The sequence below is a fragment of the Delphinus delphis genome, chromosome 5, assembly GCF_949987515.2.
Source record: "Delphinus delphis chromosome 5, mDelDel1.2, whole genome shotgun sequence".
NCBI classification, from domain to species: domain Eukaryota; kingdom Metazoa; phylum Chordata; class Mammalia; order Artiodactyla; family Delphinidae; genus Delphinus; species Delphinus delphis.
This window is the reverse complement of record NC_082687.1, coordinates 34,573,711-34,593,097: the sequence shown is the minus strand read 5'-3', so window position 1 is coordinate 34,593,097 and position 19,387 is coordinate 34,573,711. Positions and strand designations below refer to the sequence as shown.

The 19,387-nt window shown below is 36.0% G+C and overlaps 1 protein-coding gene across 1 annotated transcript in view; it reads left to right on the top strand.

The window, feature by feature from the left end:
• Positions 1-19,155, top strand: part of TLL1 (tolloid like 1) — a 258,470-nt gene extending 239,315 nt beyond the window's left edge. The window contains exons 19-21 of the mRNA XM_060011657.1: positions 11,727-11,940; positions 16,912-17,162; positions 18,302-19,155. Of these exons, the coding sequence (XP_059867640.1) occupies positions 11,727-11,940; positions 16,912-17,162; positions 18,302-18,436 (600 nt within the window). The 3' untranslated portion in view covers positions 18,437-19,155. The remainder of the gene's footprint in view (positions 1-11,726; positions 11,941-16,911; positions 17,163-18,301) is intronic.
• Positions 19,156-19,387: the final 232 nt, after the last annotated feature.

Below are 19,387 nucleotides of genomic sequence, written 5' to 3'. Positions count from 1 at the left end.
TGGGTGAGGCCAGTCAATGCACAAATGAATGGACATGGTTGTGTTCCAGTAAAAGTTTAATTACAAAAAAGCAGGCTTCAAGCCAGATTTCCTCTATGGGACTTAGTTTCTTGACTGAGCTAATAAAGTTATGGATGAAAGAGTTTGAAATCATTCAGTTATAAATGTTTGTCCTCATTTCTCCTGAGAATCAGAGGGTGAAAATATTTGGCCTTACTTTCTATGGTAGGCAGAATAATGCTCCCCATTCCCCAAAGATGACCTTGTCCTAGTCCCCAGAAAAGTGTGTTGTATTGAGTCACTGAGTATGTGTTAATTTGCTAGAGCAGCAATAGGAAACTAATATATTTGCCTTGTTTTTAGAGTGTGTATCTGTTTGTGTGTGTGTGTGTGTGTGTGTGTGTGTGTGTGTGTTTAATCATGAGATGCTAAATGCATGGTAAGAGTTTTAAAGTAAAAGAAACCTTGGTTGAAAGATACTTGGAAAAAGTCTTCCTACTAGAAGAGGGATAAAGTTCTGAATGAATAAAAGGATAAAGTTCTATCATTCCTGGCTTCACTCTGTCTTGGTTCTGAGAGGCTCAACTGATCATTAAATTTCTGGTACTTTTTTCATATTCTGAATTACTCTTCATTAAAAACAAAATAAAACAAATGAAACAGAAATAAAGTTCTAGGCATAAGAGCACACAACAATAGGCTAATACAGTTATGTCATTTTTATTTTATTTATCATATCCTAAAGCTTTGCTAAGTTATATAGCTGTAATTCACAGCTTCATATATGGGATATTTGGAAAACAAAACACCCACAAGTGTTATATAATTCTCCACCATAAATCCATTATAAGTATATTTGATCACTGTTATAGAGTATTCATGGGAAAGAAAGGTCTTTTGAATCAGAAGGCTGGGGTTTATATATTCCACTGTGCCTTTTTTTCCCAGTGGCCTCCAATCCTTCCAACATCTTGTGGGAAACCAAATGATAGTTCTCACTGAAGGGAGGAAAAGGTGAAGGATGGCTAGAACTCGGAAGCTCTGAATTTCATCTCACAACTGCTCACATTGTATCAGTCTCTTTAATTCTCTTAGTTTAAATCTTAGCTAGATTTTATTTCCGCATTAAGCATTATCATTTTATTATGTTGTCCCTTGTGAATGTATCTTGTCCCTTGTAAATGTGACTTTGAATGGCCTTATCCTTTAGCCAGTGCCTGTATTTTCAGTAAAAGTACCTCTACAGATGTTCATATGAGGGAGCTGCATATGGAAGCTTGGCTGGTGGCCAGGAAGGTAGATTAGGCTTGCTTGGATGTTCCAGAAACACACAGTTATTCTTTCCAGTGCTTAAAATGAAAGTTCAATTTTATTCCTTTTGAATGAAACTCCTTAAATGCATTAGAATTTCTTACTAGTACTTACTGTTATTCACTCTTTTTGGCCTTTCTAAAACCTGGATTAGGAACCTTAAAATCATAGAAATATAATCATGGAGTGAATAAGGTTGAAATGTCTGAATACCAAACTGTCTGTAAAATCTGAGTGTAAACGCTTAAGAAAAATATTTAAAAGTCCCCAAAAGAGAAGGTAGTGTTTCAACAGAATTCAGACTTCCTTACAGCTCCACACATCAGCTTTTCTGTTCTGTCTCCATTGTAAAGTTGAAGGACTTTGGGGGAATATTTTTTGGGAATCTAAGTGTCTTCTAGGGAGACATTTCTGTGCCATTGGTTTCTGGTGGCTGGAAATTTTCACATTCTGCGTCATTTAGACATAGAGATTCATGGCTCAGAATGTGTGATAGAATAAAGTAATAAATTATGTATCTCACATTATCTTTGGGGACTCTAAAAACTGTTTTTAAAGATTTTCTATTTTCCCATGGACTCCTATAATACCATTCTATGGCCTAGAAATATTTTATATTAAGGCAAAGTCACTGTATATGGAGGGGTCTCTACGTGGATGTCTCTATGATATTACAGGGCCGATTTATGAGATGTGAATTTGTCACATTTTGCTTGTGTGCAGTGGAGCATGTGGTTAAGCTGACTTCTGGAAAAGGATCAAAATGACCACCCAATTGTTACAGCTGACCTAACAAGCTACTACTTATTCCAAGAAGAAAATTCAACAGTACTTTAATGAATGAGAGTTATTTGCATCGTTGAGAATGTGTCAGCTAAAAAAGCTTTGCCTACTCTGACTCTTATAGAGTCAGTCTGATTCCATTAGTAATTTGATAAAAAGCTGGAGCCAATTGACTCCAGACCAGGTGTCGGCATGCCCCCAGCCCACTAGTTCAATGCCACCTTGTACTGTATTGCTCTGCTCTGTAAAATATGTTATGATTTACTCCAGAAATCCTGCATTTATTTCATTAGAGAATGAAGTAGCCACTTAGTTATCTCATTCACTTAGTTTTCAATGGGCCAATCAAAGGACTGAACATGTGTGGTCTGCAAATTCTGATCCCATTTTTAACTTTTACTTAAAGGATAAGCTTTAGAATGCCATTACCCCCATCATTCTTAAATTTTTCTCTTGTACACTGTAGGTTTCTCTGCTCTTTAAATTTATAGATGAATGGTTCTAAAGCCCATTCAAAAGAGACAATTATTCAGCATGCAACAGTTTTCAGATATTGTTATATTTCTTTTTAAACAATATTTATCTTATTATTTAGAAGCTTGGTTGCATATTTAGCTAAAAAAAAACCTCTTGGTGCAGTTAAGCTGATTTTCTCTTATTGCTTTCTTAACAGTTACAAACTGATATTAAGACTGTTTATGTGTACACAAAGATAATAGAAGCTGACTGAGTACCATCTATAAGAGGCAGATAACCAGAAGTTTTGGTTTGCCATGTCTACGTTGTTTCCATTCATAAGATTGGCCATAAAATGGGTTTAGGTAATTAGGTAGATGAATGGATAGCCTTATACAGACATCCAGCCAACAATCCATTCAGTGTCTTCTATAGTCCATGCACTGTGTGTCTACTCTGCTTCCTTCTCTGCCACTAGATTACTTATTTAATAAGTGACAAACCATTTGGTGATGCTGTACTTTGAGTGTAGTGCTTCAGATTAAATAAAATCTGCTAAACTCTCCTTCTTCACTGTATTTTTCTGCACTGTGTTTCTTTCCAGTGAGATTCTTTGCGCTGTATTTAATATTTTTGAACTAGCCATAGTCATTGGTTGAATGAAGTAAATATTCCTTTTTACTCATAATAATTATAGCAAATAGTGATTCACTAATGCTTATTGGTTATAACAATTTTTTAACATCTTTATTAGAGTATAATTGCTTTACAATGGTGTGTTCGTTTCTGCTTTATAAAAAAATGAATCAGTTATACATATACATATGTTCCCATATCTCTTCCCTCTTGCGTCTCCATCGCTACAACCCTCCCTATCCCACCCCTCAAGGTGGTCACAAAGCACCGAGCTGATCTCTCTGTGATATGCGGCTGCTTCCCACTAGCTATCTATTTTATGTTTGATAGTGTATATATGTCCATGCCACTCTCTCACTTTGTCACAGTTTACCCTTCCCCCTCCTAATATCCTGAAGTCCAATCTCTAGTAGGTCTGTATCTTTACTCCTGTCTTACCTCTAGGTTCTTCATGACATTTTTTTTCTTAGATTCCATACATATGTGTTAGCATATGGTATTTGTCTTTCTCTTTCTGACTTACTTCACTCTGTATGACAGACTCTAGGTCCATCCACCTCACTACAAATAACTCAATTTCATTTCTTTTTATGGCTGAGTAATATTCCATTGTATATATGTGCCACATCTTCTTTATCCATTCATCTGATGATGGACACTTAGGTTGTTTCCATCTCTGGGCTATTGTAAATAGAGCTGAAATGAATATTTTGGTACATGACTCTTTCTGAATTATGGTTTTCTCAGGGCATATGCCCAGTAGTGGGATTGCTGGGTCATATGGTAGTTCTATTTGTAGTTTTTTAAGGAACCTCCATACTGTTCTCCATAGTGGCTGTACCAATTCACATTCCCACACAGCAGTGCAAGAGTGTTTCCTTTTCTCCACACCCTCTCCAGCATTTATTGTTTCTAGACTTTTCAATGATGGCCATTCTGACCAGTGTGAGATAGTATCTCATTGTAGTTTGGATTTGCATTTCTCTAATGATTAATAATGTTGAGCATTCTTTCATGTGTCTGTTGGCAATCTGTATATCTTCTTTGGAGAAATGTCTATTTAAGTCTTCTGCCCATTTTTGGATTGGGTTTTTTGTTTTTTTATTATTGAGCTGCATGAGCTGCTTGTAAATTTTGGAGATTGATCCTTTGTCAGTTGCTTCATTTGCAAATATTTTCTCCCATTCTGAGGGTTTTCTTTTGGTCTTGTTTATGGTTTCCTTTGCTATGCAAAAGCTTTGAAGTTTCATTAGTTCCCATTTGTTTATTTTTGTTTTTATTTCCATTTCTATAGGAGGTGGGTCAAAAAGGATCTTGCTGTGATTTATGTCATAGAGTGTTCTACCTATGTTTTCACCTAAGAGTTTGATAATTTCTGGCTTTAAACTTAGCTCTTTAATCCATCTTGAGCTTATTTTTGTGTATGGAGTTACAGAGTGATCTAATCTCATACTTTAACATGTACCTGTCCAGCTTTCCCAGCACCACTTATTGAAGAGGCTGTCTTTTCTCCACTGTACATTCCTGCCTCCTTTATCAAAGATAAGGTGACCATATGTGTGTGGGTTTATCTCTGGGCTTTCTATCCTGTTCCATTGATCTATGTTTCTGTTTTTGTGCCAGTACAATACTGTCTTGATTACTGTAGCTTTGTAGTATAGTCCGAAGTCAGGGAGCCTGATTCCTCCAACTCCGTTTTTCATTCTCAAGATTGATTTGGCTCTTCGGGGTCTCTTGTGTTTCCATACAAATTGTGAAAATTTTTGTTCTAGTTCTGTGAAAAATGCCAGTGGTAGTTTCATAGGGATTGCATTGAATCTGTAGATTGATTTGGGTAGTAGAGTCATTTTCACAATGTTGATTCTTCCAATCCAAGAGCATGGTATATCTCTCCAACTATTTGTATCATCTTTAATTTCTTTCATCAGTGTCTTATAATTTTCTGCATACAGGTCTTTTGTCTCCTTAGGTAGGTTTATTCCAAGATATTTTATTCTTTTTCTTGCAATGGTAAATGGGAGTGTTTTCTTAATTTCACTTTCAGATTTTTCATCATTATTATACAGGAATGCCAGAGATTTCTGTGCATTAATTTTGTATCCTGCAACTTTACCAAATTAATTGATAAGCTGTAGTAGTTTTATGGTAGCACCTTTAGGATACTTTATGTATACGCTCAAGTCATCTGCAAACAGTGACAGCTTTATTTCTTCTTTTCTGATTTGGATTCCTTTTATTTCCTTTTCTTCTCTGATTGCTGTGGCTAAAACTTCCAAATCTATGTTGAATAAGAGTGGTGAGAGTGGACAACCTTGTATTGTTCCTGATCTTAGTGGAAATGGTTTCAGTTTTTCACCATTGAGGACGATGTTGGCTGTGGATTTGTAATATATGGACTTGATTATGTTGAGGAAAATTCCCTCTGTGCCTACTTTCTGCAGGTTTTTTACCATAAGTGGGTGTAGAATTTTATCAGAAGCTTTCTCTGCATCTATTGAGAGGATCATACAGTTTTTCTCCTTCAATTTGTTAATATGGTGTATCACATTGATTGATTTGCGTATATTGAAGAATCCTTGCATTCCTGGAATAAACCCCACTTGATCATGGTGTATGATCCTTTTAATGTGCTTTTGGATTCTGTTTTCCAGTATTTTGTTGAGGATTTTTGCATCTATTTTCATCAGTGATATTAGCCTCTAGTTTTCTTTCTTTGTGACATCTTTCTCTGGTTTTGGTAGCAGGGTGATGTTGGCCTCATAGAATGAGTTTGGGAGTGTTTCTCCCTCTGCTATACCTTGGAGGAGTTTGAGAAGGTAAGTGTTAGCTCTTCTCTAAATGTTTGATAGAATTTGCCTGTGAAGCCATCTGGTCCTGGGCTTTTGTTTGTTGGAAGATGTTTAATCACAGTTTCAATTTCAGTGCTTGTGATTGGTCTGTTCATATTTTCTATTTCTTCCTGATTCAGTCTTGGCAGGTTGTGCACTTCTAAGAGTTTGTCCATTTTTTCTAGGTTGTCCATTTTTTTGGCATAGAGTTGCTTGTAGTAATCTCTCATGATCTTTTGTATTTCTGCAGTGTCACTTGTTACTTCTCCTTTTTCATTTCTAATTCTATGATTTGAGTCTTCTCCCTTTTTTTCTTGATGAGTCTGGCTAATGGTTTATCAATTGTGTTTATCTTCTCAAAAGACCAGCTTTTATTTTTACTGATCTTTGTTATCATTTCCTTCATTTCTTTTTCATTTATATCTGATCTGATCTTTATGATTTCTTTCCTTCTGCTAACTTTGGGGGTTTTTTGTTTCTCTTTCTCTAATTGCTTTAGGTGCATGCTTAAGTTGTTTATTCGAGATGTTTCCTGTTTCTTCAGGTAGGATTGTATTGCTATAAACTTCCCTCCTAGGACTGATTTTGCTGCATCCCATAGGTTTTGGGTCGTCATGTCTCCATTGTCATTTGTTTCTAGGTATTTTTTGATTTCCTCCTTGATTTCTTCAGTGATCACTTCATTATTAAGTAGTGTATTTTTTAGCCTCCATGTGTTTGTAATTTTTACAGATCTTTTCCTGTAATTGATATCTAGCCTCATAGCATTATGTTCGGAAAAGGTACTTGATAAAATTTCAATTTTCTTAAATTTACCAAGGCTTGATTTGTGACCCAAGATACGATCTATCCTGGAGAATGTTCCATGGGCAGTTGAGAAAAATGTGTATTCTCTTGTTTTTAGATGAAATGTCCTATAAATATCAATAAAGTCCATCTTGTTTAATGTATCATTTAAAGATTGTGTTTCCTTTTTTATTTTCATTTTGGATGTCCTGTCCGTTGTTAACCAATGGGGTGTAAATGTCCCATACTATGAATGTGTTACTGTTGATTTCCCCAATTATGGCTGTTGGTATTTGCCTTATGTATTGAGGTGCACCTATATTGGGTGCATAAATATTTACAATTGTTATATCTTCTTCTTGGATCTATCGCTTGATCATTATGTAGTGTCCTTCTTTGTCTCTTGTAAATGTCTTTATTTTGAAGTCATTTTGTCTGATATGAGAATTGCGACTCCAGCTTTCTTCTGATTTCCATTTGCACGGAATATCTTTTTCCATCCCCTCACTTTCAGTCTGTATGTGTCCCTAGGTCTGAAGTGGGTGTCTTGTAGACAGCATATATATGGTCTTGTTTTTGTATCCATTATGCCAGTCCGTGTCTTTTTGTGGGAGCATTTAATCCATTTACATTTAAGGTAATTATCAATATGTTTGTTCCTATTCCCATTTTCTTAATTGTTTTGGGTTTGTTATTGTAGGTCTTTTCCTTCTCTTGTGTTTCTTGCCTAGAGAAGTTCCTTTAGCATTTGTTGTAAAGCTGGTACGGTGGTTCTGAACTCTCTCAGCTTTTGCTTGTCTGTAAAGGTTTTAATTTCTCCATCAAATCTGAATGAGATCCTTGCTGGGTAGAGTAATCTTGGTTGCAGTTTTTTCTGCTTCATCACTTTAAATATGTCCTGGTACTCCCTTCTGCTTTGCAGAGTTTCTCCTGAAAGTTCAGCTGTTAACCTTATGGGGATTCCCTTGTGTGTTATTTGTTGTTTTTCCCTTGCTGTTTTTGATATTTGTTCTTTGTATTTAATTTTTGAAGTTTGATTAATATGTGTCTTGGCATGTTTCTCCTTTATTTATCCTGTATGGGACTCTCTGTGCTTCCTGGACTTGATTAACTATTTCCTTTCCTATATTAGTGAGGTTTTTAACTCTAATCTCTTCAAAGATTTGCTCAGTCCCTTTCTTTTTCTCTTTTTCTTCTGGGACCCCTATTATTCGAATATTGGTGCATTTAATGTTGTCCTAGAGGTCTCTGAGACTGTCCTCAGTTCTTTTCATTCTTTTTTCTTTATTCTTCTCTGCAGTAGTTATTTGCAGTATTTTATCTTCCAGGTCACCTATCCGTTCTTCTGCCTCAGTTATTCTGTTATTGATCCCTTCTAGAGTAGTTTTAATTTCATTTATTGTGTTGTTCATTGTTGCTTGTTTCCTCTTTAGTTCTTCTAGGTCCTTGTTAAATGTTTCTTGCATTTTCTCTATTCTATTTCCAAGATTTTGAATCATCTTTAGTATCATTATTCTGAATTCTTTTTCATGTAGACTGCCTATTTCCTCTTCATTTGTTAGGTCTGGTGATTTTTTGCCTTGCTCCTTCATCTGCTGTGTGTTTTTCTGTCTTCTCATTTTGCTTATCTTACTGTGTTTGGGGTCTCCTTTTTGCAGGCTGCAGGTTCATAGTTCCCGTTGTTTTTGGTGTCTGTCCCCAGTAGCTAAGATTGGTTCCGTGGGTTGTGTAGGCTTCCAGGTGGAGGGGACTAGTGCCTGTGTTCTGGTGGATGAGACTGGATCTTGTCTTTCTGGTGGGCAGGTCCACATCTGGTAGTGTGTTTTGGAGTGTCTGTGAACTTATTATGATTTTAAGCAGCCTGTCTGCTAATGGGTGGCATTGTGTTCCTGTCTTGCTAGTTGTTTGGCATAGGGTGTCCAGCACTGTAGCTTGCTGGTCATTGAGTGAAGCTGGGTCTTGGTGTTGAGATGGAGATCTCTGGGAGATTTTTGCCATTTGATATTACATGGAGCTGGGAGGTCTCTTGTTGACCAGTGTCCTGAAGTTGGCTTTCCCACCTCAGTGGCACAGTCCTGATGCCTGGCTGGAGCACCAAGAGCCTTTCATCCACACAGCTCAGAATAAAAGGGGGAAAAAGTAGAAAGAAAGAAAGGAAGGAAGAAAGAGAATAAAATTAAATTAAATTAAAATAAATTTATTAAAATAAAAAATAATTATTAAGAAAAAAATTTTTTTAAGTAAAATATAAAACAGACAGACAGAATCCTAGGACAAATGGTGAAAGCCAAGCTATACAGACAAAATCTCACACAGAAGCATACACATACACACTCACTAAAAGAGGAAAAGGGGAAAAAATAATATATCTTGCTCTCAAAGTCCACCTCCTCAATTTTGGATGATTTATTGTCTGTTCAGGTACTCCACCGATGCAGGGTACATCAAGTTGATTTTGGATATTTAATCCGCCTCTCCTGAGGCTGCTGGGAGAAATTTCCCTTTCTCTTCTTTGTTTGCACAGCTCCTGGGGTTCAGCTTTGGATTCGGCCCCGCCTCTGCGTGTAGGTCGCCTGAGGGCGTCTGTTGTTCGCTCAGACAGGACAGGGTTAAAGTAGCAGCTGATTCGGGGGCTCTGGCTCACTCAGGCCAGGGAGAGGGAGGGGTACGGATGTGGGGAGAGCCTGAAGCAGCAGAGGCCGGCATGACGTTGCAGCAGCCTGAGGTGCACCATGCGTTCTCCCGGGGAAGTTGTCCCTGGATCGCGGGACCCTGGCAGTGGCGGGCTGCACAGGCTCCCATGAGGGGAGGTGTGGAGAGTGACCTGTGCTCGCAGACAGGCTTCTTGGTGGCAGCTGCAGCGGTCTTAGCGTCTTATGCCCATCTCTGGGGTCCACGCTGATAGCCGCGGCTCATGCCCGTCTCTGGAGCTCCTTTTAGCTGCACTCTTAAACCCCTCTCCTCACGCACCAGGAAACAAAGAGGGAAGAAAAAGTCTCTTACCTCTTAGGCAGGTCCAGAGTTTTTTCCGGACTCCCTCCCGGCTAGCTGTGGTGCACTAGCCCCCTTCAGGCTGTGTTCACGCCGCCAGTCCTCTCCCTGCTATCTGACCGAAGCCCGAGCCTCAGCTCCCAGCCCCGCCCGCACCGCCGGGTGAACAGACAAGCCTCTCGGGCTGGTGAGTGCTGTTCAGCACCGATCCTCTGTGAGGGAATCTCTCCGCTTTACTCTCCGCACCCCTGTTGCTGCACTCTCCTCCATGGCTTCAAAGTTCCCCCCGCTCCACCACCTGCAGTCTCCGCCAGCAAAGGGACTTCCTAGTGTGTGGAAACATTTCCTCCTTCACAGCTCCCTCCCACTGGTGCAGGTCCCGTCCCTATTCTTTTGTCTCTGCTTATATTTTTTTCTTTTGCCCTATCCAGGTACGTGGGGAGTTTCTTGCCTTTTGGGACGTCTGAGGTCTTCTGCCAGCGTTCAGTGGGTGTTCTGTAGGAGTTGTTCCACATGTAGATGTATTTCTGATGTATCTGTGGGGAGGAAGGTGATCTCCGCGTCTTACTCTTCCGCCATCTTCCCCCTCACCTCCGGTTATAACATTTTAATTTATATTTTTAAGTAGGGCACAGTGGAATGGGACATGAGAGATCAGCCCTTTTCCTTTTCTTTTGTCTCTTCAATCTTTTCTCCTACTCCCTAATTAATATAAATTGCTTCCTTCATTTCTTCCCTTACTCCTCTAAAGTCAGAAGTGAGAGCAGATGGTAGTGTGGTTGGAATAGATAAATGTGATCAACAGTGAGGGAGAACCTGTCTTAGTCACTTTTTTCTTTCAAAAATACAAAATGGTTGCTTTAAATTGAGAATTATAATCACTTCACAAAACTGCATTAAAGAAAACATGTATGTAGAAAGTTTATGTACAAATATTTTATGCTGTAGGGATTGTAGCAAAATTAATACATTTTCAAGCATATTTTATATTTCCTCCAATTTATTTTATATATTTTTTAGCTTTGCTCTATAGGCTTAAGTAGGAGTGATGGTTTATTTCTTGCATGTATGATGGTTTTTATGAGGAATGGAAAAAGCCTTAATTGGCAATGGCAAATAACCTAGAATCCCTGGGATTATTAATAGTTTGGACAATTATTATTTTCAGTCAGTCTCAATTAAACTTTCCATCGTTATATTTAATGTGTTAAATATTTAATAAACTTTTATTTTAAGAATTTGCTACACACAAAAAAACATACTAAACTTTGCAAGACTCCAAATATTAAAATAAATGTACCATCTCTCTGAACAGTTAACTAAAAATAATCTAGCTTAAAGTCATATTAGTGTTTTCTAATAATATGGGTTGTAAGATCTAAATAAAGAAATGTATAAGAAAAATCCCTTTGTGTTATGTGTTCTATTAAGATTTACTATATTTAATTTCTATGAAAATAATTACTTGTTTAATTATTTTATGGAGTTTTCTTTTTAGTTTAAGTGCTCAATGGTATGATGATGTTCAGTAGTTTATGATCATTAACACCAGAAGGACTCATTTTTTAAATATAATTGTTTAAAATTTTCTGATGCATTAAGAATAAATTCAGAATAAAATATCATTTGTTATTATAATCTGTCTAAATTCTGGAGTAGACTTAATTGCAATAGTAGAATTAGTTGCAATAGTCAAATAGTACAATAGAATTTCACGTGAAGTTATTACATTGTTTTCCTCATTATAAAGTCTTCCTAGAGACTTCATATTCTATTGATTTCACACCCCTTTCAATAATGTGCTAGATGGATTGAATCCTTTGCATGGCCTGGACATATTATTGTTCTGTATTTCTACTCCAAAGAAAAGAACCCATTTTGAGTGATATGTGGCTTTTTTATTTTTTTCCCCTTTCTTTCTTTCTTTTTTAATAGATCTTTAGTGAGTTTGAGATTGAGCAGCATCAAGAATGTGCTTATGATCATTTGGAAGTATTTGATGGAGAAACGGAAAAATCACCAATTCTTGGACGACTGTGTGGGAACAAGATACCAGAGCCCCTTGTGGCTACTGGAAATAAAATGTTTGTTCGGTTTGTTTCTGATGCATCTGTTCAAAGAAAAGGCTTTCAAGCCACACATTCTACAGGTCAGTAAATTAGGGGATGCTTCTCTTTTCTGAGTAAGATCCAAGTTTCTCTTCTAGTGTGTGCAGGGGATCTATTTGTGAGAAAGTGGATATTGCCTGATTCATGCTAGTAATGACTGGACTCATAAATAATTATTTCTCATGATTAATATAAATATTCTGCTTTGAGAAAAATCTTTCATGGATTAAAATTTTCATACTAATGAAGGATTTTTTTATACACTTGATGTTTGTTCTTTAAATATTTTCCTGATAACTTGTCACACATTGAAGGAATGGAAAAATTGGAGTCCTATGACTTGATCAATATTTTTCTGAAGCACAGTTAATGGCACAATTTTTTAAATAATCGTGGCTGTCACAGGTTCTAAGAATGGAGTGTAAAAGTATGTTATCAAAACTCTTGAAAGAGCTGATACACTATTTTTAAATTACTTACCTATAAATTCCTCTGTTGTAGTTTCATAAAAACCTACTTTTATAGTTTCTCTTTTTATCTTTACCTTTACCTTAAATCTCAAGTTTTCTTGCAGCTATATAACTCCATGACTCCTTAATTTTCATAGCCTCTGCTTTGGACCCATTTCAGTGTTTGTATTACCATTTAGAATCCACTGTTAGGATCTAATTATCTTATCATAGAGATCATATATTGAAATCCAATTGTATATATAGCATGCACTTGATATTTCAGGCACATACATATACTTAATATAAATTACATACATTGAGTTCTCAAAAGAGCTATATGATGTATGAATTATTATCTTTATCTTCAGATAAAGAAATTTAAAATCTGAAGGATTAATTAATTTGCAAAGACTTCTAAAATTATATCAAAGCCTGGATTTTATCCTAATTCTGTTTCCAATGCTCATGCACTTTCTACTATGGTATATTTTTTCTTAACATAAACATTTTGGATTAGGAAGGAAACCAATACAAAACTGGATCACTGTTAATTGAAACAATAGAGACTGAATGCTTCCTTATTTGTCTTAATCAAATCTTCTGTCCTAACTATCCAACTGAATAGGCTCATTTTTTCTCCCTGTTCAGTTCAAATCCAGTCAAATACCCACGTGATCAGCCTCAATCATAATTTGTAGGCAAAACATGATTCGGTCCTGTCATCTCAGAAATGAGGATTTTGAGACTAAGACTCAAATGAAACTGAAGTAGCACAAAAAATAATAGTTAGAATTAGAGTCCTAGCCTCCCAACTCCTGCTCAGTTGTGCTAGTCAAAATTTTTAGCATTACCTGTTTGTTTGTTTGCTTGTCTATTTTACATGTAAATTTTTGCTCTCACTTAACCAGCTGTCTTTGAATTTTCTGGGTAGATTTTATTTACACTGTTACTTTCAAGTAGCCATACATGATGGAATATTCTTATGTACTGCTTACTATTTATTTCTTTTGAAAGCTTTCTCTTTAACAAGTTTATTCCACAGTCTTTCATGAAATATTTATTTGGTACCTGCTTTGAATAGACACTGTAAAGTATTAGTAATTCATAGCAAAAAATTAGGAATTTTGTGGTAACTTATGAGAAAACAGAAGGAATTCCTGCCTTTTGACAGCTATAGTCTGATAAGTTAAACTTATGATTTTCAGTCAGTTTTTACCACCAAGACAGCCAAGTCCAGTACCACATCTGTCAATTTCTGCTAAATGTATAAAGCATTTATTCATTATTTAATGTTTTCTAGAATACATGTAACTTTTATTAAGGGGCCCTGAAGTATACATTTTAATTTGCTTGAGTACATTTATATTTCTATATACAATTTTAATTTTATCCACAAGGAAAGCTTATAATACTACAAATTTTGAAATTAGGTGAAGAGAAATATTAATATTGCTTTATAGCTATTTTTTTTACAAGTAATACTATCCAAATCAATGGGAAATGGACTTTGTTGGAAAAAGTCCCTTTTTCCTCTAAAGGTAGGTCCAAAATATAAAAGTCCAAATTTATTTTAATCAGGTAACAAATGGTGTTAGGCCAGCCTTAGATAAACTATTGAAGAAAAAAACTCAGTAAAAAAAAATAACCTATATATTCTCTCAGAGGATAAGGCTATAATACAGAAAAAGAGGGGGAGTGTGGAGAGAAAGTATTTTAAAACATGGCATGTCAGGTAGGACTTTATTCTGCAGCAGAAAGCATCATCCTAATTTAAAAATCAAATAATATATTATTAGGCTCCTTAGAAATTATTTTGATAGAACTTAATTAAATTATAGTGCCTACTAAAAGCATTTATAGCTCAAATTATAGGCCCTCACAGGGATTTAACACTTTACCAGGAAATGAACAGAAGTCTTTCCAAATTAAAATGAGGGCCACCCTTTCTGAAACATTTTAAGTCACTCTTAATTGTAGTTTAAGTCATTTGTTTTGAGTATTGTCATTTTCTAGAAGTTTTCAATAAAATCAAATAATGATGCCTCACATTTCAGATTCACAAAGGCTTTGTGAAATCTCTTTTTGTTTAAATACTTCATTTCCTTCTTGATTTCTGTTCTGATCTGGGGTTGACAGAGAATTGTCTCCTCTGGATCCTGATTTGTTTTGCTACTTTGTTTCTCTGAAGTAGGCACACAGAAGCCAGTGCCTCTCCCATAGTCCACCCCTTCCTGGGTTGTGGAATAAAAGTAATACAAGTGCTGACAGTTGTAAACAAAACAAATCACTGAATTATATCAAACTTTGAGAATAAGTCAAATTTTTAAAATATCTGTAAATGAGATTACACTGGTTTATACATTTATATATTGAATTCAGAAATACTTTCACAAAATATTTTACTGGCCTTCAAAAATATAATCCTTCCTTTCTGAAAACAGGTTAATAGTGCTTTAAATTGTTTTTCAATTTTTCTGGCTTTTCTTTTCATGCCTGAGTGGATCTCTAGGAGTATAGATGGTGGCATTTAGATATTCTGACTAGAAAATAATAACAAAATGATGATTGTGTATACTTATATGGCTTTTCCTATGTGCAAGGTATCCTTCAATGATTTTACATATATTAGCCCATCACTCTTCATCTAGACCCTATCATTTGAGTATATGTATGATCCCCAATTTAGGAATGAAGTGGGGAACAAAATCCCACAGCTGATGAAGCATAGAGCTCAGATTTGTACCCAGGCCAGTTAGCTGTGGAGTTCTGTCACACGGAGAGGACAATAATTCTTGGAATTACTGGAATAAGAGAAGCACCGTGGTGGGAAAGGAAGGATGCTTGCCTTCCAGTCTGTGACACTTAAGAGATGATTCCCAAGACTGATCAGTTTTACAGCTTTCCAGAGTGGTTCTAAGCACATGTGTTTCTTCACATGTTTACATTTGTAATTGTGGCACCTACATCAATAGATTGTGCAAGACACCCCACCTACCATCTGGAAGACAAAGGGACATCATTTAACATGATGGGGAAGCCATTCTCATGATTGAAACCCTAGTTGGAAGTTCTTTCATAAGTTAGTCGCACAAAGGTCTCTGAATGTGCAGTTGTCTGTGAAAATGCCCATAGTTTTGGTTGAGCCTACTTGTATTCAGACACATCTAGATGGGGTTCCATCCTGGGAATTCAGAAATATTTTGTTACTTAAAATCACCAAACCACAATGTAGGTAAATTATATACAAATCTGAAAAATCTAAGAATTTTAGCTGTCCTAATTCACTTTCACTGGGTCCTGCCAAGGACAATCTGGTCACAGATGACCACACCAGGGTTACAATTGTGTTTTGATAACCAGAGGCTTAGCTGTCCAAATCTTTCCACATTGGATTTTTGTTTTTGTTCCCTCCCAACTCATATCAGTTTTCTTGGGACTTTCCTGGTTTTAGTACTGAAATTACTGTTTCCCAGGAACCTCTCAGTCATTGGTAAATAAGGGCAGAAAGAAACTCTACTTTCTCCTGACACTTTTCATATCCCTTTCTTTTTTTTCCCTACCCCCAGCCATATGTTTGTATATGTACTTGGTTGGAGGAGACATTGTAGACTTCCTCTACAATTTATTCTCTAGTCATTGTAAAATCTGGGGGCTCAGACTACAAAGAGTTCCTGAGAAAATTTTGAAAATTTGTATTCTCTAAATTACACTAACTGTAAACCTTATGCAGGCTTATATATTTCTTTGGTATATTTACCTCTAATTACAAAAGTAGTAACTGGTAAAGCCTATATTTATTAATATCTCTCTGAAAAAGCCATAAAAAGAGCATTTTAAATTCCTTTATTTATTAAAATCACAAAATATAACTGACAAGGTGCTGGAACTACAAAAATAACTACAATTAATGATGTGTGTATGCTTTTCCCAACCAAGTTAGATAAATATTTCTACCTAAGTAAAGTAATACTGGTCTGTATATTCTATGCAGAGAGTTCTATATGACACATATACACATACAGGAGTTTTATATATTTTGATGATCTTTAAGTTATTTCTTATTCCTTTGGATTCTGGGTTCTTAAATTATTAAGATTAAACTCAAATTAAGACACTGACCTTTTTTCCATGAAAACAGTTATTTAAGACTGAAAACAACATGAGATATAACAATAAAAAAATGCATTGAGAGTTACTATATGGCAGGTACTGTTTTAAGTGATTTTCATGTGTTAATCAAATCCTCAAAACCCACTAAGATTGGTACTATTATTATCATCTGCACTTTACTCTTGACCACTTTACCCTATGGATAAGAGAAGTGATGTCACTTATCCAAAGTCACTGAGCTAGTAGGTATGGAGCTGAAATTCCAACCCAACAGTCTCTTTAGGGCCTATAGCAGTACCCACTATGCCATCTGAATCTTCAAATATAGGGAACATAACTGATGGTGGAAATGAATACAGAAGTTGGAGAGTGGTTAGACTATATTAAAAGAGAAATTTGAATTGTTAAACCTCATTGAGCTCACTTATTTTATTTTTCTTTCCTGGGCAGAGTGTGGTGGCAGACTGAAAGTGGAATCAAAACCCAGAGATCTGTACTCACATGCTCAGTTTGGTGATAACAACTATCCAGGACAAGTTGACTGTGAATGGCTGTTAGTGTCAGAACGGGGCTCTCGACTTGAGTTATCTTTCCAGATTTTTGAAGTGGAAGAAGAAGCCGACTGTGGCTATGACTATCTTGAGCTCTTTGACGGTCTCGATTCAACAGCGGTGGGGCTTGGTCGATTCTGTGGATCAGGGGTAAATACAGTACGAGCAGGATACCATAGACATGATAAAAATGCCTATAAATTGGTGATTGATATGTGTAACATATGCAAATCAGCAGTGCTTTTACAAAATGGCTTGACAAGTTATAACATGCCTCTTCTTCCCTTACTTCTCCATCTCTAATGAATTTGCTCAATAATATTGAACAAGACAGATGAATTCAATAGCTATAATTTCTTGTTACTGTCCACATCCTTTTTCAATTCATGTTTTTATTGTGCAATAAATATTTAAATGTTTAATTATCTAAAAGAAATATGCCTAAATACACACCTTTGACAATTTTGTAAGCTTCATAAATTAAAGCATAAAGCAAAAAGAATATGCACATCATTGGCATTCCTCTCTCAACAATATATTTGATAAGTGACAGTATCTACCATTGGTGTGGGGGTTTAGCTGGTACTATTGAATGTTGCTCCATTGCAGTGGGCACAGGATGGAGTACAAAACATAGGTCAGAGGTTGTCAACATGAGAAATAAGAAACAGGAAAGCTTAAGGTTTTCTCAATGCTTTTCCCCCACGATTCACTGCATTAATATCAAATGTTCATCTGAATACATACTTTGTTCTGAAGATATTAGTCCCATTTTTCAAATGTCTACCAGTGACCATTTCTTAAATAATATTGAACTCCTGTCCAAATAGCTACTGAAATGAAACAAAAATTATTCTTGGTACTTAGATTATTAAAGCAAGAAGGAATGGACGATTTGGATTCTGGAAGTGGCTCTGCCTCAGAGCACCTTCTGAACTAGATTTAATGTCCCTTTATCCTTTGTGAACCTCACTTTAATTACTTGTAAATCAAAGGAAATTGGCTTAAAATTTTGGGAAAAAACACCAAGTTTCAGAACTTGGAAGTAAACTTAATTATGTTCAAAGCTCAGCTATATCACTGATCAGGCTTGTGATCTTGAGCATGTCATCTGTTCTCTGAAACTCAAGTTTTCTCATCTGTAAAATAAAGTCACTCTTATCCACTTTTCAATGTTGTTGGGAAGTTTAAATTATATACCAAAAAAATTCCCAAACATGAATTACATTGAAGAAAAAATAATTCATTCTTGTTGTTTGTTTATTTGTTTTGTTTGTTTTTGTCTTCAGCCACCAGAAGAGACCTATTCAATTGGTGATACAGTTTTAATTCATTTTCACACTGATGACACAATCAGCAAGAAAGGATTTCATATAAGATACAAAAGCATCAGATATCCAGATACCACGCATACCAAAAATTAACACCATAACCTCCATCAAAACATAAAGGAATGGGCATAATGGAAAGAAGATGTATTTCTTTTTTAAATGAAGATTTTAGCACAAAGTTTTGTATAATGAGTTTGAGCAGAAGAAAACTGCAAGACCAGAATTATCTTTGTACTAAAAGAGAAGTTTCCAGCTAACCCTGATCAACATTACCAGGATACCTGAACTTCATTCTTGACAGTATAAATATAAATAAAGTTGGTGAAAGGGCATCTCATGCTTCAAAGAAGACTTCACAATCCTTTGTTCACAGCTCACCATAGGGGCTTCACAATTCAGACAGTCCCATTCAGGGTCTGTGACCCTGCAGAGTGTCCGTTTTGACAATTTTTCAATATATGGGAAAAGTAAAATGACCTTGCAGGTCATAAACTGGAATACCCTCTCCTTGTATCTTAGGATAATTGCTTTGACTTTGGATCTTGAAGACAGTGTAAACCAGACCCATATAAGTTGTTGTGAAGTGGGAGTCTCTTGAGGGTGGTTTATACTTTAAATGTGGGTATGACCAATGCTTGGAAACTGGAATATTTCAGCTTCATTATTTTCACTTGCAGGCTAAATTTACCTCTTTGAAACATAAATGATCTCGAGACCACTTCCTTTTTGTGACATTCTGACAAGTTTGAAATGTCAATACTATCTATCATTGCAGTTAACTCTAGATATCATTTATTTAAGTGCTGGAAAATGCCCAGTTGATTGGTAAACTCAGTTCTTTCAGTGAAAGTTCTGTCTTTTCATACCAAATTCAAGAAGACTTGTGATGTCTTATGAACTTGATGAGACAACTCCCAACAGGTGTGAACAGGATTCTTCTAAGCGACTGCCTGGATGGTTCATACTCAAGTTCCACTGCTGCTATTGTCTTTCTTTTGTTGTTGATCTGTTGTAGTTAATGTTGATGTTGTCATGGTTAATGTA